General features: G+C 70.6%; 2 protein-coding genes across 3 annotated transcripts; both read right to left on the bottom strand.

Annotated features, from left to right (window-relative positions):
• Positions 1-1,593: 1,593 nt before the first annotated feature.
• Positions 1,594-7,149, bottom strand: RSKR (ribosomal protein S6 kinase related). Its single transcript, XM_044430576.1, has 12 exons — positions 7,090-7,149; positions 6,047-6,307; positions 5,532-5,615; positions 5,220-5,288; positions 4,553-4,622; positions 4,102-4,209; positions 3,501-3,541; positions 3,200-3,227; positions 2,965-3,054; positions 2,777-2,865; positions 2,006-2,116; positions 1,594-1,896 (listed from the first exon to the last, which is right to left on the bottom strand). The coding sequence occupies exons 1-12, from the start codon at positions 7,147-7,149 to the stop codon at positions 1,675-1,677; spliced, it is 1,233 nt and encodes a 410-aa protein (XP_044286511.1). The 3' UTR covers positions 1,594-1,674.
• A 1,311-nt stretch (positions 7,150-8,460) lies between these two features.
• On the bottom strand, positions 8,461-25,265 carry KIAA0100 (KIAA0100 ortholog). Of its 2 annotated transcripts, XM_044430528.1 has the most exons (39): positions 25,240-25,265; positions 23,709-23,838; positions 23,508-23,557; positions 23,224-23,383; positions 23,024-23,142; positions 22,603-22,663; positions 22,273-22,453; positions 22,014-22,140; positions 21,715-21,839; positions 21,427-21,494; positions 21,195-21,343; positions 20,681-20,796; positions 19,967-20,130; positions 19,477-19,762; positions 18,972-19,177; positions 17,561-18,647; positions 17,233-17,424; positions 16,841-17,043; positions 16,637-16,755; positions 16,274-16,494; positions 15,641-15,831; positions 15,254-15,353; positions 14,966-15,168; positions 14,493-14,787; positions 13,940-14,097; positions 13,595-13,801; positions 12,868-12,967; positions 12,489-12,671; positions 11,957-12,078; positions 11,702-11,857; positions 11,485-11,606; positions 11,146-11,326; positions 10,980-11,066; positions 10,513-10,623; positions 10,276-10,411; positions 10,011-10,135; positions 9,799-9,900; positions 9,338-9,472; positions 8,461-8,775 (listed from the first exon to the last, which is right to left on the bottom strand). In XM_044430528.1, the coding sequence occupies exons 5-39, from the start codon at positions 23,107-23,109 to the stop codon at positions 8,593-8,595; spliced, it is 6,288 nt and encodes a 2,095-aa protein (XP_044286463.1). In that variant the 5' UTR covers positions 23,110-23,142; positions 23,224-23,383; positions 23,508-23,557; positions 23,709-23,838; positions 25,240-25,265; the 3' UTR covers positions 8,461-8,592. The 2 variants fall into 2 exon arrangements, with proteins under 2 accessions (XP_044286463.1, XP_044286462.1); XM_044430527.1 differs by lacking the exons at positions 23,024-23,142; positions 23,224-23,383; positions 23,508-23,557; positions 23,709-23,838; positions 25,240-25,265 and having other exon boundaries at positions 22,603-22,895.
• Between the last annotated feature and the right edge of the window lie 80 nt (positions 25,266-25,345).

Raw genomic sequence — 25,345 nt, 5'->3', positions numbered from 1 at the left:
CGGGCGGGGCGCGCGCGCGCGCAGGAAGGCCAGCCCCGCCCCCGCCGCGCGCCTTCGAAGGGGCAAATCCCGGAGCCGCGGCTCCCATCCGCCGCAGTCTGCATGGCCGGGGAGATGGGCTCGTGGCGGACGATGGAGCTTGTAGTCCGGAACTGGGGCGTAGAAGGCGCTTGTCCTCTCACCCGCCCCCCCAGCATGCCTGCCATTTAGCCATGCGATTGGGGCAGATGGGAACCAAAGCCCAACCGGCTGGAGGGTCCCGGGCAACGGGGGGGCAATTCTTTCAAAAAGGGCGAAAGGCCGGTAGACCCAGCGCAAGCTTTCGGGCTGGGGAAGCACCGCGCAAAAGCCGCAAAAGCCCCTGGCTCTCGGGGCTCCAGGAGGCACCCTCTGGGGCCCCCTGCAGAGGACCCCGGGGCTGCACCCCACGGCATGTCGCTGGGCCCCCACACCTGAGGACTAGCCAGGCCGCCTTGGCCTCCCCCGTTTCGGGGCCAGCAGAGCGGGCCCTGGCAAGGCGATCCGACTTCCGTGCCGCGGGAATCGGCCAGCCCTCCCTGCTTCCCGGGGCGGCTGCGGAGCCACGGCCGGGAGAGAAGCCTCTAGTCGGTCCCCCTTCTCGGCATCGGCGGCGAAGGACCCGCAACGCGGCACGCAAGCCCCGCACCCGGCGCCTCCCGGAAGCCGCCCAGCAGTCCGGCCCAACGGCCGGACTTGCACGTCGTGTGCGAGGGCCCACGTTGCCGAGCAGCCCGGACCGCGTGCCTCGTCCCCCCGAAATCTCAGGCGCACCAGCCAGGGCGTTTCTGGCCTGGCAGCCCCAGGCCCGCCCCAGAGGGGAGACTCGCCTCCCCGGCCCTCCGGAGCACAAGCGGCAACGACACAAACCGCCCCAGAGACCGAGAGATAGAAAGAGATTTATTGCTGCTTACAACGCAGAGAGAAAGACAGCACGGAAGAGGGCTGGCTGGAGAGAGACGGTGCCGATCCGGGGGGCAAGAATCCAAGCAGCTACTGGGGACGGGACGGGGGAGAGTCTGCAGGGAGGTTGGCACAGCTCAGAAAGCTGCCTGGAGCTGGAGGGGCAAGCCCACCTTGGGACACGCGCCCTCCAGGATCTTGCATAGAGAAGGATGCAAAAAACAGAAACAGACAGACAGAAAGGGGTCTCCCAGCAGGTGTCAGCCGTGGGGGTCTCACTGGGGGACGAAGCCTCCATCTTGCCTGGCTCAGCACCCGGTCATGAGCAGGGCCTCCACGCCAGGTTCGAGCAGGTGGTTTTCCACGGATCTCGAAAAGTTCTCAGCCCAGTGCGGGGGCCAAGTCGGCGCGACTGCGTCGAGTCAGGGGAAAAGGCAACCTTTTGGATCTCACAGGCCTCTTCAGCAGGCAGAAGGCCACTGCTGTTTGGGGAAACTGGCGTGTCTGGAGGCGCCCGCCAAGACGAAGCCTCGAACGAACAAGCCGAGTGCTGATTTCGTCCCCATGGCACCTCCGGTCCTGGGGAGCCCATGTGCAGAAGACGGGGGGTGTGGGAGGAGGCGAGCTCCTTGCTGGTGAGGGGGCTCCGCTGGGCTGGGGTCCCTGAGACGCAGAGAGGGCGTGTGGCCGGAAAGCTTGCCGTCTCCCTTCCTGAGAGCCGCTCACAGTGACGGTCGGGGGCTGCCCGGCGCTTCAGCCCGGGCACGGCTGGCCCACGGGGACCGTGAGGTCGCAGTCGAAGTCCGAGAAGACGGCCGCGTCCAGGGGGGTGTCTTGGGCTCGCTGCAGGCCCAGCACAAACTCCACCGGCCGCTTCCGCAGGATTTCGGCATCGAAGGTCATCCCGCGGAAGAAGGGGTGGCTGCGGAAGCGGTGGAGGTGCCGCAGGCGCCGCTGCGGATCCTGGCACAGGAGCTGGGGGGGCGGGAGAGCCAGTGGGTGGCTGTGGCAGGGCGACGGGGCCCCCACGGTGAAGGCCCTGCGTCCAAAGTGCGTGCTCTGGGGGGGCGGGAGGGGCTCCTACCTCGCTGAGGAGAAGGCGCAGGCCCAGGCTGAGGGTGGGCGGGATGGCGTAGCTGCAGCGCTTGACGCTGTCCAGCATGGCGACGTGGTCTTTCTCCGGGGCGGCGGGGAACTGCAAAGACGGGGTGGGGGAAGGCAGGGAGCCAGAAAATGCATCTCCAGCTCTGCGAAACGTGAAGACAGAGCTCTGCAACAGAAAAGCTGCCTGGCGGTTTTGGCCGTTTGCCGCAAGGACCCCACCGGGCCGGGAGCAGCGCCCAGCAGTGTTGGGAGATGAAGCAAAATGCAGAATCACTGAGGGCTTAAGCTTAGCCAGGAATCATATACCTGGGCGCTGGGAGAACCTCCACGCCGCAGCCCTGGTTCAGATGCAGCACGAAGCCTTTGCTGCCTGGTGAGCTTCTGGGGAATTTGGGGGCATTAAGTGTGCGGCAGCTTGGTATTCTGCTACTCATGAAACAGCCGTTCCACCCGCACTGCTGAAAAACTATTTTTCCTCTATCCTCCCCGCACCTTTTCCTTTTGTGCCAGGTCATTTTAGATACACAGGAAGGGACCATTCCAGAAGCGATTTTGCTGAAAAGGGAAATAAAATCCTTCGAACGAATGGAAAAATCTTAGGGAAGGCTACAAAGAGGAAGAGCGTGCATCTTTCAGTAGCCGTAACTGCTCCAAAGTCAGAGCCAGCTCAAAGCTGGGCTGCTGTGCTTTGCTCAGGGGCTGACCAGCCCTGGAGGCAGAATACTGGGGAACGGCGAGGGTCGCCACTTACCTTCCCCGTGGCCAGCGCAAACAGCAGCACCCCCATGGACCACCAATCCGCGGAGTGGGCATACGGACCGCCGCTCAGCACTTCCGGGGCTGCCGAGGAGGAGGGGGCGGAGCGTCAAATCCTCGGTTGACCCCTCTGAGCCCAGCCCATATCACCCCCCCCCACACACACCCCCTGCTGTGACTTGCCCATATACTGGAGGGTCCCACAGATGGTGTAAGCCCGGTCCCCCCAGGGCAGGTGGCGCGAGAGGCCAAAGTCGGCCAGCTTCAGGTGACCTGTGGAGGGGAGAAAACAAGGGGTCAGGCCGGTGGGCCGAGACCCTCCATGAGCCCCCATCGCGCCTCTGCGGAAGACCAGGACGAGCTGCTCCCGCGTTCTGGCAGCCGCTGCCCGCGGAGGCTGTCCGGGTACCAGGCGTACCTTGTTCGTCCAGGAGGATGTTTTCCATCTGCAAGGAAGCGGCGGACCCAGTCAGAAACAGCTCCCCGCAGAACCGGCCCCGATCCACCCAGCCTGGCGCTCTCGTGCGCTACGAGACGGACGCCCCTCGCCAAGACTCGGCTCGGGCAGGCGGGCGAGGCCAGACCCTCGCGTGGACAAAGGTCTCCCCAGGGGAGGGGCAAACGGGTTGGGACGAGAAGGCCCCGGGACCGAGTGAGAAAGCGACAGAGGCTCCCCCCGCCCCCCCGGCGTTTGTGCTGGAGGAGGATGGGCTGCCTACCTTGACATCGCGGTGCACGATGCCCAGGTTGTGCAGGTAGGCTGCGAAAAGGAAAGGGCGTTCAACTGCGGCACGAGCCCCCGCCATCGCCGGCCCGGGTGACCTCCTGCTGAAATCAGCCTTTAATTCCCCCATGAGGACTAGCGTCTTACTTCACCGCCTGCAAAAGGGCCACAGCTCCGTGGCAGAGAGCCCCTGCTTGGCGTGCGGAAGGCCCCAGGGTCCTTCCCCGGCAGCATCTCCAGGGCGGGCAGGAAAAACCTCGGCCTGAAACTGGCGGACGCAGGCTCTGGCCCGGCCGAGGCTGCTCCCCGCACTCCTCGGAGCAGCTCGGAAGGGGGCCGAAGCCACTCGAATGAGCAGGCGGCCACGGTTCGGCCCAAGCAGCCCCGCTGAGCGCCGCCGGCCCGGGGCCCGTCGGATCCCGGCGCCTGCAGAGCCCCCCGGCCCCAACGCCCAGCCTTCTTCTCGGGGCGAGGAGGCCCTGAGGGTCCCCCGGCCCCCAGCCTTCTTCCCAGGAGGCCCTGAGGAGGCCCTGAGGGTCCCCCGGCCCCCAGCCTTCTTCCCAGGAGGCCCTGAGGGTCCCCGGGCGGTCCCTCACCCAGCACCAGCACCAGCTCCGTGGCGAAGAGGCGGGTGACGGCTTCGGCCAGGCGACCCACTGCCTTCCAGAGGCTGTGCAGGTCTCCGGTGCTGCAGTAGGAACACACTGGTGTGGGGGGAGAGGGAGGGGGAGAGAGGGGCGCTGCGTCACCCCCGGAGCCGCGGCACAGCCGGCCACGCTCCACAGGGGGGGCGGCGTGGCCACCTGCCCGTGAGCCCCTGCAGGGTCGGGAGAGGGCGGCTTGGAGGGAGGGGGCGCTGACCCGCGGGCACCGGTGCGGGGGGGGGGAAGCGGGGTGCCCCGGACCCCGAGGGGGCCGGGGGGGGGGGGGCTCGGGATGGGGACAGGCACCCCCCGAACGAGCACAGTCCAGAGGCACGGGGGGCGGGCGCAGACGGGGACGGGGGTCTCTACTCTAGCAGGCCCCGCAGGGCGGACGGTCACTCACTAATGAAAAGGTGGCGCTGGCCTTGCCAGGTGTCCCCTAAGCAGTGCACGAACGGGTGGCAGACCTGCTTCTGGGGAACAGAAAGAAATGGGGCGCACGGGTCAGCGAGATCGGGGGCCGGCAGGGTTGGGGGAGACGCTCACCTAGCCCTCCCCTTCACCCTCACCTACCCCTCCGGGCCTCCTCTGCGGCGGGAAAAATGCCAGACGGTCTCCGAGAAAAGGCAACATTCCCGTGAGATATTTCTGGAGGTGCCCCCCACGCCCTCAGGCCATCCTTTGCGAGGGAGAGCATTTTAAAAGGCGCTTTTAAAAGGGGTGGGGTTGTGTGCAGTGAAAAAGGCCTCCGGGGAGCGGCGGGGGGTTCCGAAGCATCGGATGGGGAGCAGCGACGTGACCGGGACGGCCCCAAAGGGCCCCGACGCCAAAGCATCGGCCTGGCTGGGAGAAGCCCCCAGGCCACCTTCGCCCCCCCCCCGCCAGGCGTTTGCCATGAAGGACCGGGACAACCACCCTGCGAGGCCACCCGAGGGAGGCAGAGCTGCCGGGGGGCAGTCCTAGCAGCCCCCCGGGCAGCTGTGCCCCCAAAGACCCTGAACCTCCCAGGCCGTGGGGCGTTCAGACGCTCGGGAGGAGGCCGTGCACCTCGGGCGATGCGCGGGACGCACCTGTATGCTGACCTCCTCCTTGCACTGCCGCAGGCTGTCCCGGCGCAGCACCTCCACCTTCGGCACGACCTGCCGGAGAAACGGGGATGCCCGGAAGCTGCTCTGCCCACCCAGCCCCGGACGCTTGACCCGGGCCGGCGGCGGCGGCAGCTTTCCCCAGCCCCAGGCCGCAGGGGTCTTTCCTGGCCCTGCCCAGAGATGCTGCCGGGATGGGACCGGGGGCCTCGTGCGCGCTGCACCGCCGCCCCCCCCCCCAGACGGGCGCGAGGCCTCGAGGGCGGGCAGGGCGCTGGGAGAGCCGGAGGCGCTCACCTTGACCGCAAAGACCTTCTCTTGCCTGCAGTCCAGCACCTTCAGCACCGTCCCGAAGGAGCCCTTGGCCACGAAGCCCAGAATCTGTGAGGGGGACACAGCGGCTGGGCCAGCGCCAGGGGCAGGTGGGCTGGGCCCTGCCCGAGAGTGGCTCTCCTCCTCCCCACGGCACCCCACATGTTCCTCTGCCGGTGGGAGCCACGGACGCTGTGGCTGGCTTGCCCCCACACCTCCCACAGTGGCAATGAGCAAGGGTGCGGAGCAGGGGGTGCTGGGGACAAGGGAGGCAAGAAGCTGGACTCCTGGCCATCCCATCAGCGCGGCTAATGTTTTCCTTTCCCCTCCCCATCCTGTTTTCCTTGTGTGCTGCCCCTTTCAAAACTATAAGGTTGCAAGCAAGGGCAGTCTCGCTTTACTGATCCAATGCGAGCCATAGCAGAGGCTTTTTAAAGAAATACTTCCAGCAAATGAGCACCTCAGTAATTAGTCCCGTTTTAAAGTTTGCCGATCCCTACCTTAAGCTGGCGCTCTCCCACCGGGGGCCGGATGGGGAACTCGGGCAAGAAGAGAGAGATGAACTGGGGCAGGCGCCTCTCCGAGCCCTCCTTCTCCGGCAGCGGGGGCAGCTGCTCCGCCTCGGCCGCCTGCCCCAGCTTCAGGGGGGCCCTGGCCACCAAGGCCCGCTCCAGGCCCAGGAGGGTCCCGCTGATGCTGGACAGGGCGGTCTTCCAGCCCCGGAGCCACGAGGCCTCGGGCAAGACGCCGGCGCCCGGTGCCTGCAGAGAAAGCGCCGCACAGGTGAGCGTCCAGGAAGGGGGCGCATGCGAACAGAAGCAGTATCTGTTCAGACGTGCAAAAAGTCCTGCAACACCCAGCGTTCCCTTCCTGGCGGGTTTCCTTCTACGTGCACAGGACCGGTCCCCTCTGGGGAAAGCAGGGGCTCCCGAGATGGCAGAGGCTGGGAGCAGAAGGCCCGGCCCGGCGCCCTCCGGGGATCTGCCAGCCCCCGCAGCGAGGCCCTGCGAGGAGGAGGCGCGCTCACACGTGCGCCCGGGCTGCGGGAGGAGCAGGCACCGCTGCCCGGAGAGCGCCGCTCTCGGCCTGGCCTACCTCGCAGGGCTGTTGGGAAAGTAGACCGGCGAGCATGCGCAAGGCACGGACTCTTCGGGGGGGTAGGGGGCATTCCCCGAAGGGGCCGGGCAGCCCCCCCGGCGCTCACCTGGGGGTCAGCAGGGACGGAGGAGCAGCGCCCCCACGCCTGGGAACGGGTGGGAGTAGTGGCGGCTTTCACGGGAGTCCCGCTCCACGCGCGGCGAATTCCCACGCGTTCACGAGTGTAAAAAACATTAACGCTCCGCGGAACTGCGGCACCGGTCGCCCCTCTCCACCGCCCCCGGAGGCTCCGGGGCTGCGAGATGAGTGTGGGGGGCCAGCCAGGCGCAGCCCTCCTCCACGGCAGGGCACGCGGGCTCTCTGCACATGCCCAGAGGCACTGCAGCAGCTAGACTCCCCCCCGCCCCCGCCCCCGCCCCCGCCCCCGCCCCCGCGAGGGTCTTACCTTGAGCAGCTCCGGAGAGCCGTCCTCGGGCGGCGGGGGGCCGCTCCCCGCGGCGCCCATCGCCCCCGGGTCCCCGGCCGGCCCGCTACCCGCTGCGCCCCATGGCGCGCCCGCCGCCCGCTTTGCGCCCTTTGCGCCCCGCACCGCGCGGGCTGCGCGCTAAGCCGCGTTACGTAAAGGGCGCCGCGCTAATCCGGCGCCCCGCCCACCGGGGCGGCCGGGCCACGCCCCATGCAAAGCGGCGGGGCGGGGCTATGCAAACGCTTCCCCCGCCCCGCCCCGCCCCGCCCCGGGAGCTCGCGCGGCGGGCGGGGGGCCGCCCTGACGTCAACCTCAGGGCATTCCCCGCTGGAGTGCCCGGCCTGCAGCCCCGCGCGCATGCGCGGGGCCCTCGCTTGCTGGCTCGGGGGTCCCCACGCAGAGGAGCGGGTCCAGGGCGGCGGGGGCCGGCGGGGGGGGCAGACCCGGGACAGCGGCCCCCTCCTCGCGCAGGGTGGAATTCCAGGCAGCGGCCCTCGAACCCGGAGCAGCGGCAACGTGGGAGGCGGAGAACGTCCTCCGGCCAGAGCATCACTTGGGGGTCCCGGACTAGGCCTCCCCCCCCGCTTTTCTCATGGGGGCAAATGCACACGCTATGACCCGTGACACACGTGTGTGCACGCGCGCGCGAAAGTGTCCATGTCAGCCGCGGGACGTCTCCTGGCTTTGAAGGAGGCCCGGCAGGGGGCTCCCCAGACCCCTTTGGCCTCAGGACCTCCTCCCCAGCTTGGCCCAGGGACTAAACGACATCCAATGCCGGCCTGCTTCATCCCAGCGCTCCTCTCAGCCTCCGGAAGACAACTTCGACTTTTAGGATGGGGAAAGGGCTGGCGAAAGCCGGGGAATCAGCCAGTGGCGGGCGGGCGGGCAGGGGGATGCGGCAAGGCCTGCCGGGAACCCCTGGGCCATGGATGGGGTGCCAGCTGGGCTTGCCCCAGCAGCCGGAAGTTCAAGGCGCCGGCTAAAAGGGGTGCCCGGCAGCCACACGGGGCTGTCAGGAGCCTGGATGGATGCCCAGACCGGAGCGAGGAGTTCGCGGCTCGAAAGCAGGACCACGCGTGGCCCCCCAGAGCCGCTCCCGCCACCCGGTGCCCGCCCGGCCCCCGCACTCAGTAACGACGGACAACCGGCTCCAAATGATAAACTCTCTTATTTAAACTCTTTCCCTTCCCAGGTTCCCAACAAACAATGAATGCATAGAGCTGCGTGAAGCCACGGGGCGCTCCGGCGGCCACGCCAACGGCCCCCCGGCCCGGCCCGGCCTGGCGCCCATGCCCACTGCCCGCAGGGTCCGCCTGCGCCCGCGGCGGGCAGCACATGGCCCGCAGGCCTCCGGGAGAGCCGGGGGCCGCCGCAGCCGGGCCGGGGGCCGCTGAGGGCCTTGGCGCCCGAGTCCCCCTGACCCGCTTTGGTCCCTCGTGGTGCCCGCGAGTCCGTGGAGCACGTCCCTCCCTCCCGCGGCGGTTATTTGCGCCGGCCGAAGATGGACTTCTTGCTGGGGTTCTTCTCGCCCACGCTGAGGCCGATCAGGAGCCGGGCCTTCTCGTCCTCCTCCTGCTGCTGCACGTGGCCCTCCGGCTTGCTCTCCGGCTTGCCCCGCGACTCGGTGCCCGCGGCCGGCTTGAGGCGCAGCTTCTCCTTGATGACCTGTCGGGGGGCGCGAGGGGCTGTCAGGCCACCGCAAGCCCCAGCGCTGCCTCCTCGCTCGGCCTCCCAGCGCCGGGGACTCCAACTCCCAGCATCCCCAGGGGGCGGCCCCGCACATCCCGAGAGCACGAGGTTGGGAGAGGCTGCTCTCGACCCCCAGGTCCTCCGAGGCCCCTCCCCACAGCTGCAAACCTTGGGAGAAGCCCCCGGAAGCTGCCGGGCCTCCGTATTTGCCCGCAGGAGCGGCCCTGGGCTCGCAGGGGAGGGCCAGGGGCTTTGCCCCCCTGCATCAGCAGCCCCCCACACGCCCACCCTGGTGCAGGGGTGGGGGCTGCACAAGGCACCAGAAAGGGACAGAGCCCAGTCACCCTGCTGGGACTGATTAGTTGCCTCGGGCGAGCAGAGGAGGAGTGGGGAGGCGAGCACTGCAGTGGCAGGCCGGGAGCGTCACGGAGGCTCCAGATCCCTCGAGCTCAGGCCACCCCATGCAAGGGAGGGCAGGGGCCTCTCCCAAGCGCTCCTGCCTCACAGACCCCCACCAGAGACCCCCCCCCATGTTTACCTGGGCAACCAGAGCCTTGCGGCTGTCCCGTTTCACCGCCATGGCAAAGTCCAGCCAGGTCCAGGTGTTGTTGTGGTATTCCAGGCACGGCAGCACCAGGTTGAGCTCCCCCCAGTCCACGCTGTTCTTCTCCCCCTGAGGCGGAGACGCAAGGAGGCAGCCGAGGGTCAGCCCTGGCTGCGGAGCCCCCCTCCTCCCTGTCCCGCAGAACGTGGGGCCCAGAAATGGGGGGGGGGGCTTCCAGGAGAGGGCAGAAGCAGCAGGCTGGGGTCAGCCGGCAGCAGGGCTACGGAGCTCCCAGCCGCCCCAGCGGGTGGCGCTAAGCACGTCAAGGCACTAGTCCTCAGGGCCTGAGCGAGGGTTCACCAGTGGGAAGGTTCCCGAGGGCTTCCCGCTGGCCGCTCCGGAAGCAGAGTGCCGGGCGAGGCGGGCGCTGCCCCCGCCCCCCGGCCCCCCCTGACCTTGTAGCTGACACAGAGGGGCACTTGTGGGATCTTGATGTAGATGAAGGAATTGTTCATGGCCGCCCGCTCCTTCATCTTGTCGATGTCGTCCACCGGGTACTGCAGGAGAAAGCGGGCTCAGCCGCGTGCCCCGGGCCCAGGCGGCAGCCCCAGCCCCCCGGGGGGCAGGCCGGCGTGTCCGGCAGGGGACCGGGCCCCGCGGCACGTACCTCGGGCGCCTTGCGGAACGAGCGCCTGACCCCGGACGTCCGGTTCAGCCCCTGCGCCATGCCCTTGCCCGGCCCCAGCGAGTCCTCGGGCACCATCAGCTGGCGGGGCTTCACCACCGGCATCCCTGCAGGGCGGGGGCACAAAGCGATGCGACGGCTGGACTCCGGAGCTCGGGGGGCCGAGGGGCCCTCCCCGCGAGCGAGCCCAGGACAGCAGGGGGGTGGGAGGCCCCCCGCCGGGGGGCCGGCCCCACGCCCCACGCACCTGTGGTCACCAGCCTGGACTTGTCCTCCTCGTCGCCCACCTCCTCTTCCTCCACGTTGCGTCCGGGGAAGAAGAAGCCCATCATGCGGTGGAAGAACTGGTGCGTCAGCTGGATGGTGAGCGGCACCACGTTGACCTGGCGGGCGGAGAGAGGGGGCCACCGCGTCAGCCTCCCCGCCGGCCAGGACCCCCGCCGGCCGGGCCCGGGCCCACGGGCGCTCCACCCGCCCGGCTCACCTCGAAGTGCTCCTTGATGGAGATGCCGCCGACAGGCGGCCGGACCTTGCTGAAAATCCGCAGGGCGAGCTGGCGGCCGGACTGGCAGGCGCTCTGGGGGCGGAGGACCACCTGGGGGGGAGGCCGGGGGCGTGAGCGTCCCCTGCCTGCGCACAGTGGGCAGGGGGGCGCTGTGGGTCGTGCCCCCGGCAGGTTGGGGGCGCTTCTGAGCGCGGCTGGATGGAGGGAGCCGAGGCGGGCCCTGGGAGTATCTCTCCATACTTCAGCGGCTAAATTGTCCGAATTTGTGGCTTCGCTGTGTAACCGGCCTGTAGCTTCGATTTTGTTGATACCGCTACACACCATCCCAGGATAGGGAGACGCCGCAGAGCACGCCTGCGGGAGAGTGCTCGCTCGGCCAGGGGCTGCCTGAGCAGCACGGGCGCTCTGCGCGTGCTCAGAGGGGCCCCCGAAGAGCCCCGACCCACCTTGTAGACGGCGTTGGGCAGGAGGTTGTTCATGGTCACCCAGCCCAGCTCCAGGAGGTGCTCGGCCGTGTCGTCCGACTTGTTCACCTGCAAGGGGGTGGCGGTGAGCCCCACGCCGGCCATGCCCCCCGCCCGCCCCCGCCCCCCGCCGCCGGGCCGGCCGTGCCTTGCTGTACAGGAAGCGCTGCAGCTCCAGCTCGGCGATGCCCAGCTGCCCGTCCTCCTCGGTCAGCCGCCAGCGGGCCTGGGCGAAGTAGAACTCGGTGCGGCGGGCCACGCCGACGTCCTCGGGCGGCTTGCGCAGCTCCATCTTGGTGGCGCGCTGCAGCTGGAAGTCCTTGAAGCACCTGCGCGGGAGCGAGCGGTGGGGCCCGGCTCGGGGCTGGGGGCGCTCCCCCCCGCAAGAGCCGTGTCGGGCACGGCCGGGGTGCCCGGGCCCACGTGCCAGCGCCGCCGGGGCCAAGCGCCAGGGGAGGGGGCGTCCCCGCGGGGGCCCCCGGCCTACCGGATGAGGATGTTCAGCTCCTCGCTCTCCTGCTGCAGCTCCGCCTTCTCCCGGCTCAGCTGCTGCTGCAGGCGCTGGTTGTGCTCCAGGAGCCCCTCGTTGCGGCCGTCGTCCTGCAGGGCCTGGGCAGAGGCGGGCGGGCGGTCAGCGCGCGGGCGCCCCCTGCCGAGGACGCCCCCCCCCCCCGGGCCGGGCCCCCCCCCCCCGCGCCGGGCACCTTCAGCACGGAGTACATCTGCTTCTCCAGGTGCCGGATCCGGGCCACGTGCTGCCGCACGGCCTCCTGCAGGTGCAGGATGCTGCTGCGCTGCTCCTCTGGGTTGCTGGAGATCTCCAGCTGGAAGCGCACGCGCTGCTTCTTCTCGCTGTGCTCCTGCGGGCAGAGGGCGAGGCGGTTGGGCGCCGCGGGGCCGGCCGGGCCGGCTCCCCCCACGGCCGGCTCCCTGGGCCCCCCCCCCCCCCCCGCAGGCACCTTGCGCTTGGGCTCGACGTGCAGCAGCAGGTTGTTCACGATGTCCAGGATCATGGCGTACTGGGCCGGGTTGGTGGAGATCTCCAGGTCGTGGTGAATGAGGGTGAAGGTGTCCACGGCCCCTGGACGGACGGACGGACGGAGGGAGGGACAGGGGGGGACGTGACGCGGCTGGGCTCGCTCTGGAGGAGAGCTCCCGCAGGCGCCCCTCGGCCGGGGCGGATCCGTCCCGGCAGACAGGAGCAGGCGGGCTGCGCAAGGCCCCGGCCCTCAAGCCCGGCAGCCGGTCGCTGTGCCTGGCCGAGTGCCCCCCCCCCCCGCACCCGGGATCGGGCCAGAGAGGCACAGGGCCAACGACCCCCCGTGGCCTCCGTGTGGCCCGAGTCCAGGGCCCCTGCCCCAGGGAGCCTGCCGTGGCACCCCGGGCAGGGGGGAGAGGCCAGGAGGGGCCCGAAGAGACCGAGGGGGCTGCCCGGCGCGCCCGGCAGCGCAGGCCTCCCCTGGCCGGCCCCGCGCCCCCGGCCGCCCGCACCTTCCTGTTTCTTGAGCAGGTCGTCCTTGTCCGGGCTGGCGGGCAGCTCGGGCGGCTTGATCTGGGTGGCCAGCTCGGGGCTGATGTCGTGGCTGTAGCTGATGTAGAGCATGCGGCAGCTGCAGCGCGAGATGATGCGCTGCACCTGCTGGGTGGGCCGGACCTCGTGCGGCTGGTTCCAGTCTGCGGGGGGGGGACAGGTGGTCGGTGTGGGCAGCTCCGGAGGGGCCCCCCCGGGCCGGGGGGGGGATGTCACGGCTGCGGGACCGGAGCCCAGAGCCGCCCTCCCCGGAGACCTCCCCGCGAGGATCAGATCGGGGCGGGCCGGGGCACGCGGGACCCGACCCGGGGAAGCCCCCCCCCCCCCACGGCCCCCGACCTGTGGTGGTGCCGACCATGCCGCCCACGGCCTGCCCGCTCTCCATCAGCTCCTGCACCGAGTCCAGGCTGCGCTGCCGGTGCTCCTCGATATTCTTGACCTGCGGGGTCGTGGGGAGGCCGGGGTGAGCCCTGGCTAAGCGGGGTGGGCGGGACTGTTCGGGGCTGGGGGCAGGTTGCCCTCCACCCCCCCCAAGCCAGATGATCCCCCCCCCCAGCACCTTGCGCGCCAAAAAGGCCACTCTGGCCGCCCGGAGCGGCTTTTGGGGACTGCGGGGGCGTGTGTCCCGTCCAATTTGGAAATGGCTGAATACACAGATGTTGGGGGGGGATACACTGAGACTCAGGCACCCCCCCCCAGGAAGAGCCAAGGGGGGCAATGCGTGTACGGAGAGGGAGCAAAGATGTGTTCTAACAGAGCTGCTCAGATTCCAGGAGGGAAAACTGGGGGAGTTGATTTCTCTGCTTTCGATTATTTCCGGCGTTTGAGTTTTGAAACTCCCCCCTGAAAATTAGGGGCGGGCGGGAATTGGGGCGGGCCTGCCGCGGGGTCCCGTGGCCACGACCCTTGCCGTGGGGGTCCCAAGGCCTGCGGCTCTGCTCTCAGGATGATGGGAGCTGTGGGCACCCAGGACGGGCAGGGCCTGGGTGCAGAGGCACCCGGTCTGAGACCCGGGGCAGGAGAGCCGGGGGGCTGTGCCCACCCACCCACCCGCGGTCCGGCCCACCTCCAGCCACAGCTGGGCGTCCTCGGGCTCGGCGGGGCTGCTCTCGGTGGTGGCGAAGTACTGCATGCCGTCCAGCAGGCAGGTCCAGGAGGTCTTCTGCTTGAGGGTGTCCCCGTACCAGGCCGGGTGGTGCTGGCACTGCAGCAGCTGGGCCTTGGCGGCCGAGACGATCACGCAGCCCTCGGTCTCGGCCCCGCGCAGCACCATCTGCAGCAGGAGGGAGGGAGGGAGGGACGGGCAGTCGCGCCGGCGCCGGAGGTCTTCTCCCGCCCAGGCCGAGCGCGAGGCCTGCCGGGCCGCCCGCCTGCAGTGCCCATCAACCCCAGCCTCCGGGGAGGGGGGTACCTGGCAGTTGACCAGCTCGATCAGGCAGTTGCGGTTGAAGATGTCGTCGGTCTGGCAGGCGGCGATCCCGCACAGCTGCTCGCTCACGCCGGACTCCTCCTCGGTGAAGACCACGAACTTGTCTGTCTCCTCAATGAGCTTCTGCAGCATGTGGGCCCCTGGGGGGGGGGGGGAGGCGCTGACACCCCACTGGGCTCTCCCGGCAGCACGAGCGGCCCGTGTGTGCCTCGAGAGAGCCCCAGAGAAAGCCGGCCGGCGGGGAAGGGCCTGGGGAGCCCCAGGCCAGCCGCCCCATTGCCACCCAGCACGGAGGCCGGGACTCCTTCCCGGGTCCCTTGCGAGACTTCTCCTGCCCACGTCGCGCCTGAGGTCCCGCCTCTTTTACTGTGCCCGGCCCACGCGTGATCCCATAACCCACAACCCGTGGCCCAGCTGAACCCGAGGCCCCGAGACGAGTCCCCACAGCAGCAGCAGCAGCAAGGGCCCCCCCCGGCGTACGCCTGCGGGGGGAGCAGCCGCCCGCCCCCCAGCCCAGGCAGGGGCTGCCCCTCACCTCCGGAGGGGCTCCGCTCCGTCCGGCCGCCGTGGGCCGGCACGGCGGCCCGCGGGGGGGGCGTGGGGGCGGGGGGCGGCCCCCGCCTCGGCTTCTTGGCCGGCAGCTGCGGGTCGATCCGGAGCCCCTTCAGGGCCTCGGTGGACAGGTTGCGCTTCAGCACGGTGGCCTTCTTGTAGCCGTCGTAGAGGCCGAAGGCGATGTCCCGGTTGGTGGTGGTCCAGGAGGCCCGCAGGTCCACCAGGTGCAGCTGGTGCGTGTGCAGCACGTCGTCGCCGTCGCGCAGGGGCAGCTCCTGGGTGGGCCGGACGGGACGGGGCGGGACGGGGTGGTCAGGGTGGTCCGGCGCCACACACGAGCCGGGAGCAGAGGTGGCCCAGACCGCGAGATGGGGCAAGGAAAGGCAGGCCTGGTGCCGCCCCGGCAGGCCGGGGGGCGCCTCCGGCAGGGCCCCCCTCACCCCCCCAGGCTACCTCCTCGGAGGCGCAGGCGCTGTGGCGCTGGTAGCGGAGGCAGGAGAGGCTCAGCAGGTGCGTCTTCCTCACGGCGGGGGCCAGGCGGTGGCCAGCGCTCTCCTCGCCGGGAGAGGCCATGAGGTGCACGGTGACCAGGCTCAGGTCGCTCCCCATCTGCGTGACGCTCCACTCCGAGATGAGGCGGCGCATCACCGTGCCGGCTGCGGAGCAGGAGCAGGAGGCGGTCAGGGGGCCGGGGGCGCGGGGAGGGAGCCCCGCGGGGTCTGCCAGCCCGCCCCCGCTCACCCTGGGGAATGAGCCGCTGGGTGCCGCGCGTGAAGACGTGGCCCTGGGCGCACTCCAGCTGGATCCCGCGCTGCTGTGCGAAGGAAGCCCAGTAGTGCACCTGCGGAAACACGGCGGCCGGAGTGGGCTGGGGCTGGGGCGGGCGGCAGCGGCCCCCGCAGCCCCCGGGCCCGGGCCCTAGCAGGGGAGAGCCGCGCCGGGCCGGGCCCCGCAGCCTCGGGAGGCGGATGCTTCCGGGCGCCCGCCGAGGACACGCCACGTCTGCGCCCCCCGCGTCCTTCACGCCTCGCCCCACCCTCGCCTCTCCCGCGGAAGGCCCCCGGCGTCGGAGGGGAGCCCGGGGCCGCGGCAGGGGCCCTCTGTGGGGGGCGGCCGGCGGGGCCTCACCTGCAGCTTGGGGAAGAGGGCGGTGAAGGAGAGCTGCCGGTAGTGCTGGCCTAGCTTCCTCTTGGTGGGCTTCAGGTTGCCGAAGAGCTTCCCGCGGCAGATGGGGCGCGTGACACTGGTCCAGGTGGCCCAGAAGTTCTGCATCCAGCGCAGCGTGCTGCTGTAGAGCAGGATGCGGGGCTGGGAGGGCTCTGCGGGCGGACACAGCACGGGCCGTTGGCCGGGAGGCGGGCGCTTCGGGCCGGGGGCCTCTGGGTCCGAGCCGGCCAGGACCGGCCTGGTGGGAGAGGGCTCCCTGCGAGGCCGTCTCCAGGCCGCGGCACCCGGGGCAGGGCCCTTCCTTCACCGGAGCCCCCCTCCCGGGGCCTCCCCACGGGCGTGGCGAGGCACCCCACATTTTCCGGCAGGAGGGAGACCCAAGCGGCCCCGTTTCCAGCCGGCTTTTCCACACGCTCCACATCTGGAAGGCCGGTCCGTGCGCCGTCGCATCAAGGCTTCGGCACTCGCCCCACGGGGAGGCGGTGACGGTGGCGGAGCCCCCAGGGCCGGAGCCGGCCCCCAGGCGGAGCGTGGCCACAGGCACGGGGAGCCCCCCCCCCACAGAGGCCGCCCGGGGACGGGCTCCCCGCTCACCCCCACTGGGCCGCATCAGGTCCATGTGGATGGAGAGATTGAGGTTCTCGGAGCGGAAGGCCCGGTAGGAGTCGTACTGCTGCCCCTCGGGCACCTCGGGCAGGAAGTCGGGCGAGCGCAGCACCACGCCGTGGTGGTCGTGCGGGTTCCCGTGGCACAGCCACGTCAGGTCCAGCGTCATGCACAGCTGCGGCAGGTGGAGGAAGCAGCAGTCGTCGTACCTGCCGGGGACGGAACGGGACGGGACGGGGTGGGACGGGGGCGGCGCCACCGGGCCCCCGCTCGGGGGGGGGGGGCCGTGGGAGTCCGGGGCACAGCCTCCCCCCGCGGAAAGTCTGCACCCCCCCCGGGAGGTCCACTCACTTGGAGGCCGTGCGGACGTTGACGTCCAGGTCGCCCTTGAAGACGAACTGCCCGGGCCGCCAGTGGAAGGAGAGCCGGCTCCACTCCCAGTGCAGGTTCTCCGTGGTGTTGTAGGGGTCCTGCGGGACACGGCACGGGTGGGGCCGGGCCCGGGGCCGGGCCCCCCGGCACCCCCCTCCCCCCCGGGGCCCCCCGCCGCCTCACCTCCGTGGCCACCTGGTGCAGGTTGGCCTGCTCGATGTCCATGTGCCACTCGCCGTGCAGCAGCAGCCGGCTCTTGTCCCACCAGGGCAGGGGGGCGCTGGGGTCCTCCGAGGCCTTCGTCAGCAGGTCCACGGCCTGCCCCACGAGCGTCCAGGCGGGGTCCCAGCAGGGCCCCCAGACGATGGTGTACTGGAAGACCTCCGCTGCGTGTGTGTGGGGGGGGGGCGCACTTAGCACAGGGGGCCGGGGGCCGCTCAGCCCACGCCCACCCCCACTGCCTGAGCCCCGGGGCCCAAGGGCGGCCGTGGCGGATCGGCCCCGGGGGGAGCCAGCCCCCAACCGCGGAGGGTGGCCCTCCCCCCCCCCAAGAGTGCACCCCCCGCAGGACTCACAGTGGAAGTCGTGGTAGAACTTCAGGGGCGGCATATTCCTCTCCACGCACACGTCTCCCCAGGGCGCCCCCAGCTGCAGCGTCTGCCGCCGGCGGGAGCAGGCCTGGCCCCGCTGCTCGGCCCCCGCCAGCCGGCCCGACAGCCGCCAGTCCCGGATCTCGAACAGGTAGCGTGGGTAGTCCCGGATCCGCACTGCGGTGCGAAGGGGGAGACGGCGTCAGCGGGGAGGCACGTCCCCCCCCCCGGCTGGGGCCCCCCTCGGCGAGCGTCCGCGGGCCGCGGAGAGGCCCGGCGAGCCCCCCAGCGCCCCGTGAGGCTGAGCGCTCACCGAAGAAGGACTTGAGGCTGCCCTTGACCACGCGGCACCAGTGGGTGAGCAGCTCCAGGCCCTCGGGCGGGAAGGGGCTGGCGGCGTCCAGCTCCCGCAGCTGCTCCAGCGCGCGCTCGGGGCCGTGGAAGGCCTCGCTGGCCAGCGCCACCAGCTCCAGCTCGGCCACGCTCCAGGTGAGCAGGGCGGTGCGCATGGGCGTGTTGGCGTAGAGCCGGTGGGAGCGCTGGATGTAGATCTCGATGTTCTTCTTCTCCAGCGAGGCATACAGCTCCTCGATCTTGCGGGCCGGCAGCAGCTCCCCGTGCTGCTTGCGCAGCGCCGCCACCTTGGCGTCCAGCAGGTGCAGCCGCTTGGCGCTCTCCTCGCTCTCGTCCTTTAGCAGCTCGTAATTGTCGCGCAGCTTCACCTCGAAGACGTCGTCCAGGAAGACCCAGGAGAGGCGCTGCACCTTCAGCAGCAGGTCGGGCGGCAGGGCCGGGGTGGGGGGCCGCCCGCCGCCGTGCAGCCCCCGCAGCCACTTCTGCACGCCCAGCGCCTCGTCCAGCGTGGCCGAGAGGTCGTACTGGTAGGGGAACTCGGCCGCCGCGCTGGCGCAGGACAGGGCCCAGACCCGGTTGCGCAGCGTGCCCAGCGCCGGGAAGGGCCCGCGGTGCAGGAGCATCTCCTCCAGCTCCGGCACGGCCTGCAGCTCCACCTCCTTGAGGACCAGGATGCTGTGGCCGTCGAAGCCGGCCACCAGGCCCGGGCAGTAGGCGTGCAGCGAGGCGCCGTGCCGGTTGACCACCAGCCGCTCGGCCGCCAGGCTCAGGAAGCGCGTGCCCGAGACGAAGGCCGTGGCCTTGAGGGAGCTGAGCTCCAGCGCCAGGCTGAGCAGCCGCCGGGGGGAGCCCCCCTCGGGGGGGGCGGCGGCCTCCGCGGCGGGCGGCCTCTCGGGCCCCGGGCCCCCCTCGGGCAGGGGGGGGCCCTGGGGGGACAGCGCGCGGCACAGGGCCTCGTAGCAGCGCAGGGTGGCCAGCAGGTGCTGGTACAGGTACATGTGGCTTGGGGGACTCCAGAGGAGGCTCAGGCTCTCTCCGCACTGCACCTGGGGGAGAGAGAGCGGGCGTGAGCCCCCCCGGCCGGCCAGCCACCCGAGAGAGGGGCCGCTGCGCCCCAGAGCGGCTGGATGGGGCCCGAGCACGCACGGCAGGTGCGCAAGGGGGAGCCCGAGCGGAAAGGGGGTCTCTCCAAAGCGAGGAGCCGGGGGAGGGTCTGCAGCGCTGGGCCGTGGCCCGGGGGACTCGGGATCCGCTCCCGCCGGGCCTGAGGCCCGCAGTGTGGCTCCGGGCCTCCCGTGGGCTGGCCGAGTTCCCGGGACACCGTGACGCGCGAGCGGAGAGGAGGAGGGGCCCGGGAGCCCCCGCCGTACCTCCAAGGAGCGGATGCTGCTGCGGTAGGTGAGCGAGAGGGTGGAGAGCTCGGCCACGGGGCCGGGCACGGCGGGGGCCTTGCAGCAGGGCTGCATCTTCTCCGCGAGGGTCTTGACCAGGGCGAGGGCCAGCCCCTGGACGCTGGCGGTGCAGCTCTCGGCGCTGCCCAGCACGGTCAGCGTGTCCAGACGCACCTCGGCGGCCCCTGCGGCAGGAGGGGGAAGGCGGGCGGCGCTGGGGTGTGGGAGGACGCGCCTCCGGCCGGGGGAAGTGCTGCGGGCCGGGCCAGGCCGAGCCAGAGGCAGCCAAGGACCGGCCCACCCGACCGTGTCACGGGCGGGCACGACTCCCGGCGCCCCACACGTGCCCCCTGCCGAAACCCACAGCGGAGGGCCCCCCGCTGCCCCCGCTCGGGGCACAAGTCCACCTGCTCGCCCCCCGGCCCCCTCGGCAGGGCGCCCGGAGAGACGGGTGCCCCGCGGGGAAGCAGGCCTGAGGACTCACCCGCCAGGGCAGAGAGCGTGAAGAGGTTCACGTCCTCCACCTTCAGGTCCACCTTCCAGAGCACGCCCAGGTCCTCCCCGGCGGGGGCGGGGGCGGGGGCGGGGGGCTCCTCGGGGCTCCCCGGGGCCCCCGCCTCCGCGGGCCGCCACAGCAGCAGCAGCAGCACCCTGGAGAGGCACTCGGAGCAGGTGTCCGAGGCCTCCAGCTGCAGGCCCCGCAGGGTGCAGTCCAGGAAGAGGGTGTCCGCGTGGGTGCTGGAGGTGCCCAGCGGCTGGTTGTAGCTGCCCTGCGGGACGGGAGGGGGTTATCTCCGCGCCTGCGGCATTTCCGCGTCCCCCCCGGGGGGGGATCCCGGCGGGGCGTCGACAGACCGGCGAGGCCAGAGAGCCCCCCGGCCCCGCAGCTCCGGCTCCCTCCGTCGCCCCCACTTGTGGCCCGTGCGGGCAGGCCGGCTCGGGGGCACGGAGGCCGGCCGGGCAGCCCCCCTCACCTGCAGGTTGAAGGAGTCCAGGATGAGGGCCTCGCCCCAGACGTGCATGTTGGGCGGGTGGGGGGCCCGCTGGATGTGCGAGTCGGCCCCCACGCGCCAGCAGAGGTGGTCGACGGCCAGGACCGCACGCTGGTGGACGCTCTGCGGACGGAGGTGCTGGTAGTCTGTGGGGCCAGAGAGGGACGGGGAGTGAAGGCCAGGCCGCTGGGCACCTGCAGGGGCGGCCCCTCTCGTCCCTGCTTTTGACGCGTACCCCGTCTTCCGGCCCAAAGGGCGGCGTGTCGGCCAGAAACAACAACTTACAGATTAAGACGCCGTTAAAACCGAACAGAAAAACCCAATTGCGAAGAGAAAAAACCAGCATTTTAAATGTTAATTAAGCAGCATTTTAAATGTTAATACTATTGAATTTTATTTGGCCAGAGCGGCTTATTTTATTCTAATGTATATATTTTAATTGTTATTGTTTTAATTTATTGTGCATTTTATTTTATGCTGTGAGCCGCCCCGAGGCTTCGGCAAGGGGCGGCATAGAAATGTTTTAATAAACAAATAAACAAATAAAAGGCAGGGCGCAGGTGACCCCCTGAAATTCAAGCTGTTCGTACTGTCCCGTTCCTCAGAGACGGCAAAACTCCCAGGAAACCCACAACGGCAGTGCGCGCCCTCCAAAAAGAACAAGTCGGGGCCCCGCGAGGGGAAGCAGCTTCCTACCCAAAGAGACGGAGTTCACGCCCAAGGAGAACGGCGGGGTGTCTCCCAGCTGGACGGAGACGTTGATGTTGGACACGGACACGCTGAGGATGATGGTGGCAAGAATCTGGGGCATCCTGCGTGGGGCGGCAAAGGCAGAAACGGAGCACGACGCAGCCGGGCCCGGTTTATTCTACGGCAGGCGAGCGCCCGAGAGGCTTCGCAAAGCCAAAAACAGCGGCCTCCTGGCCCCGGAAGGGTCGGCGGGTGAAGAAGAACCCAAGGCCTTCAAAGATACCCCCCCCACCCCGCCAAATTATTCAGGGCAAAAGGCTCCGAAACGGGGACCGAGTCTCTGAAAGGCCCGGAGAACGCGAATTGCATTCTGTTCTGGAACGGAGCTCTCGCACGTGGCCGGCGTCGCTTCCGTGCTCCGTTCCGCGATATTGCGCCTCGGGCCCTACTGGCCTCAAGGAACGAACCGGAGGGAGAGGAGGAGACCCGCTCGCACCGACGTCGGCGGCCAGGGACCCACCTGCTGCCCGGGCTCGGGGCCGGGGCCGGCAGCCCGACGGCCTCCTGCGCCGCGGCCAGCATGGCCAGCCAGCGCGCAAACTCCTGGTGCCGGTAGTGCACGATGCAGGTGTTGAGCACGAGCGCCACCGAGACGTCGATGGCCATGACCTGGCGGGCGGGAAGGCGGGGGTCAGCGCGGCGGGGCGCGGGCCGGGCGGGGCGCGGGCCGGGGGGCGGCCGAGGCGGCTCACCTGGAAGCTGCCCTTCACCATGTTGAGGCACACGATCCGCTGGCGGCTCTGGGAGAGGAGCAGCCCGTCTGTGGGGAGCAGAGGGGGCTGGGGCTTCAGACGAGGCGGGGGGGCGGCCCGTCCCCGTCCCCGTCCCCTCCTCCGCCCGCCTTTCCTTTCCGACATTTCGGCACTGCCCGACGGCTGAAGCCCTCAGGGGTCCGGGCCTTCAGAGGGGCGTGACCCCACGCGGGGCCACCCCCGGGCAGGCCCTGCCCGCCCGCCCGCCCGCCCGCTCCCCACACCTGCCTTCCAGCACCAGCTCGACGCTCATCTGGGGCAGGTCGCAGGTGGACGTGAAGCTGCGCAGGGGCAGCTGCTCCTTGTCGCGCCGGCAGGCCAGCTGCAGCCGCTTCAGGGTCCCGGTGAGGTGCCTGCGCGGGGCAGCAGGAGGCGCTGGAGGAGCCGAGCCCCGGGGCGGGGGGCCACCCAGCCCAGCGGGACCCCAGCGCGGCGGCCCCCCCCGGCACCGCCCCGGCCCGCCCCGCCCGAGGGCCCGCTGGGAAGGCCTGGGCCGCCCCCGCCGCGCGCCCCGCCGGCCCACGCACCTCTTCTGGCTGCGCATCGACAGGACCAGGCTGGTGTTCTCCAGCACCACCTTCGCTCTGCACGGCAGGCTCCGCAGGCCGGCCAGGCCCAGCCGCGGGGGGCGCGGCTCCGGCGCTCCGGCGGGATCTGGGGGGACAGAGACCCCTTGACCCGCGGCTTCCCCCGGGCCCCCGGGCGAGGGCAGGGCGGCCTGGGGGGCGTGGCGGGCGCCGTGTGCCGCGGGCTCGCCGGCCGGGGGGACGGGGGACGGGCCCGCACCTGCCGCGCCCCCGTCACCGCCTCCGATGCGCCGGAGCAGCTCGCTCTGGAAGAGCCCCTCGTGCAGCTCGGCGTGGAGGCTCCAGACCCCGACGGCTACGCCCCACAGCTGCCCGGTGCTGGCGCCGACCTCCAGCGAGACGCTGAGCGCCAGGGAGAGCTCGGCCAGGCAGGCGTCGTCCTGTGGGCACGGGGAGGGGGGCGTCAGGGCGGCTGCGCTGCGAGGGCCTCGCGGACCCTCCCACCGGGCCGGGGAGCCGGCCTCGGCCAGGCCGGAGCCCGCCAGGACCCGTCATCCCCCAGCGCAGCAGCCCCCCGCCCTCCACTCACCTGCTGGCTGCTCTTGAGGACTTTGCTGTTCACCTGGCCGAAGGTGGCCTCACAGGTGATGCTGGAGAGAGGAGAAGGGAAGGGGCGCCGGCTGGTAGAGGGCAGGGGTCGGCCGCCCGCCGCGGGAGACCCCCGAAATGTGGCAACGCCGCCCCCTGCCCAGCCCGCCCCAGCCAGAGCGCCCGGCCTGCTTCCTGCCCACGGACGAGGAGCGGCTCCCTCGGGCTTCGAAGGGGGAGCTGCCCACCCCATGGAGACGCCAGAGGGCAACCCTGGGACCCACAACAGGCCCTCTGCGAGACCCCCCGCTCCCCCCAGGGGTTGCGGGCTGCAGCCCGCCCCAGGCCCTGCCAGGAGGGCTGGAGGGGTGGCCCCGGGGCAGGCGGGGGGCCCAGCCGAGGCGCCCCCGCGCCGGACTCACCACCGCCCGTCGCCGTCCAGCAGCAAGCGGCTCCGCGAGAGCTGCAGGTGCCACAGGGACTCCGAGGCGGCCACGTGCAGCACCATGACGTTGACCGAGTCCACGTGGGCGGAGCAGAGCTGGCAAGCACAGGGCGGGTGAGCAGGGCCCGCCGGCAGGAGGCCCGGCCCGCCCCCCGCCCCCCGCGTGGGGGCCCGTACCTGGCCGAGCAGCCGCAGCAGCGAGGGCCCGAGGGAGAGCCCCTTGCCCCCCCCGGCGTCGCCCTCCGCGGGAGCCTGGGGGGCCGGCGGGGGCGGCCGGGGCGCCGCTCGCAGGTCCACGCGCACACGGACCTCGCCGAAGCACAGTGCCAGGTAGCGCCTGCGGGGGAGAGAGCGGGAGAGGAGCCTGGGGGCTGGCCGCCGCCCCCCCCACAGGCCCGACCGCGCCACCCAGCGTCCCCGGCCAGCGGCCCCCTCCGCCCGGAAGGGGGCCCCCCACTCACGGCACATCGTGGTTCAGCAGCTTGCTGGAGAGCCGGATGCCGTCGATCTCCTGGGGACGCAAGCAGAAACCGGGGCGGCTCGTGGGCGCGGGGCGAGGCCGGGGACGCGCTCCGGCGGGGACCCCCAGCCGCGCTCCGGCCAGCCCCCCGCCCGCCTCCCCCCGGGCAGCCGGGCGAGGGCTGCACCACCCCCGTGCCCACCACGGTCTGCCGCTCCTCCTGGAACTTCAGGCTCAGGTTCTGGATCCAGAAGAAGCCCAGAGTCTGGATCTTCAGCTCCGCCTGGAGGCGCCGGCGACACCAGTTCGTGACCAGGACGTACAGCAGCCACCTGTGGGGGGGCATTCGGGTCAGAGGCCTTCCCGGAGCCCCCCCCCCGCGCCCTACATCTCCCGGGAAGGCTGGGCTGCCCCCAGAAGCGACAAGGCCTTCTTCGGGGAGGCCCCACTGCGCAGCCCCCCCCTCGCTCCTGGAGAAAAAGGTCCAATTATTCGGCCACTGGAAAATGCAAGGCGGTTTTGATTTATTTCTGTCTTTTCCAGATCCAGCCAAAGCAAATTTGAATCTGTATCTTGCGTTTGCGTAGGGTGGGTCCCTGCCCAGCACAGTGCCCTCCTTGTGGGTTGGATTGCAAGACCCATCATTCTCAGCAACATGGCCACAGGGTTTCTCCAAATTGCTCTTCCCAGACGCTGAGCTTACGTGCAGAACAACAAGTTGGGAAGGACTGGTATAAATTATTTGAAAGGTGCCGTTTTTATGTTGTACTAAAAGAAGATATTGTAAATAATTCTAAATTAAAATATAAAATAAAATACATTATAACACATCTTCTGTCATGACTCAGGACCGCTATTGCACTACCCAATTCGGCGAGCAATTCGTACTGCATTCCTTCCAGTACAGAAGGGCTGTTTTTTCTAGTTTTCTACCTCTCAGCTACCGTGAGAACTAGAAACTTGAAGAGTGCAGCTTAGAGTAACAGAGCCACGTCTCTGCGGTGCAGTTGTGGAAGCAAAGCGCCCCTGCAGCCTTGGCAACGTTGCCAAGGGTTCTCTGTTCCCACAGCCTTCAGATCCAAATCGTTCATTCCCCCCACGCACAGCACAAGAGCCGAAAGCGTTCAAGGCCAAACAGGCAGTGCTGGGCGGCACCAGAAGCAAGGATTTTATCTCCTGGAATTCGCTGCGCCGTCCCGCCTGTTTGCTTTAAAGCCCCATGTGCCACACACCCAAGCGCGGCTCTGCCAGAGCGTGTCTGAACCCGGGGGAGACCAAATCGGCCCCAGAAGGAGCTGTCAGGGGGCCACGGCCCCAAGGCGGTGGCCGGGGTCTTCCCGGCTGCAGCCCCGCCAGGGTGGCCCCGGCTCGGCGTGCTGGGGCCGGGGCCCAGGGATCTGGGGGTGCCAGCTGGCAGTGGCGGGGGGCCTCCGCAGCCGGGCCCGGGGGCTGCACAGCAGCGGGCCGCGGGGAACGAGGGGCACCCCGCACATGCTCAGAGGCGCCCTCGTCACAGGGGCAGCTGCAGGTGCCTCGCTCGGCCCGTCCCCGGGAGCCGGAGGAGCAGCGGGCAGGGGCGCCCAGGGCCGCGCTCCGGCGGGCGAGCCGCTCCCGAGGCGCGGCCCCGGGGCGGTGCGGATGATGGGCGCCCGAGTGCGGGGGCCGGGCGGGGCGGGGCGGGGCGAGGCGAGGCGGGCGGGATCGGCGGGGCCCCCGTCCCCCCCCCCGCTCACCTGCCCAGGCACAGGCCGCCCAGCAGCACCAGCAGCAGCAGCAGCAGCGCGCCCAGCGCCGGGGCCGCCATGGGGCCGGCGCGTCCCTCCAACCGCCGCGGCCGCC

Source organism: Varanus komodoensis, unplaced genomic scaffold, assembly GCF_004798865.1.
Source record: "Varanus komodoensis strain SLA01 unplaced genomic scaffold, ASM479886v1 scaffold20_3, whole genome shotgun sequence".
Lineage (NCBI taxonomy): Eukaryota > Metazoa > Chordata > Lepidosauria > Squamata > Varanidae > Varanus > Varanus komodoensis.
The sequence above is the reverse complement of the archived record's forward strand: the minus strand, read 5'-3'. Positions and strand labels throughout refer to the sequence as shown.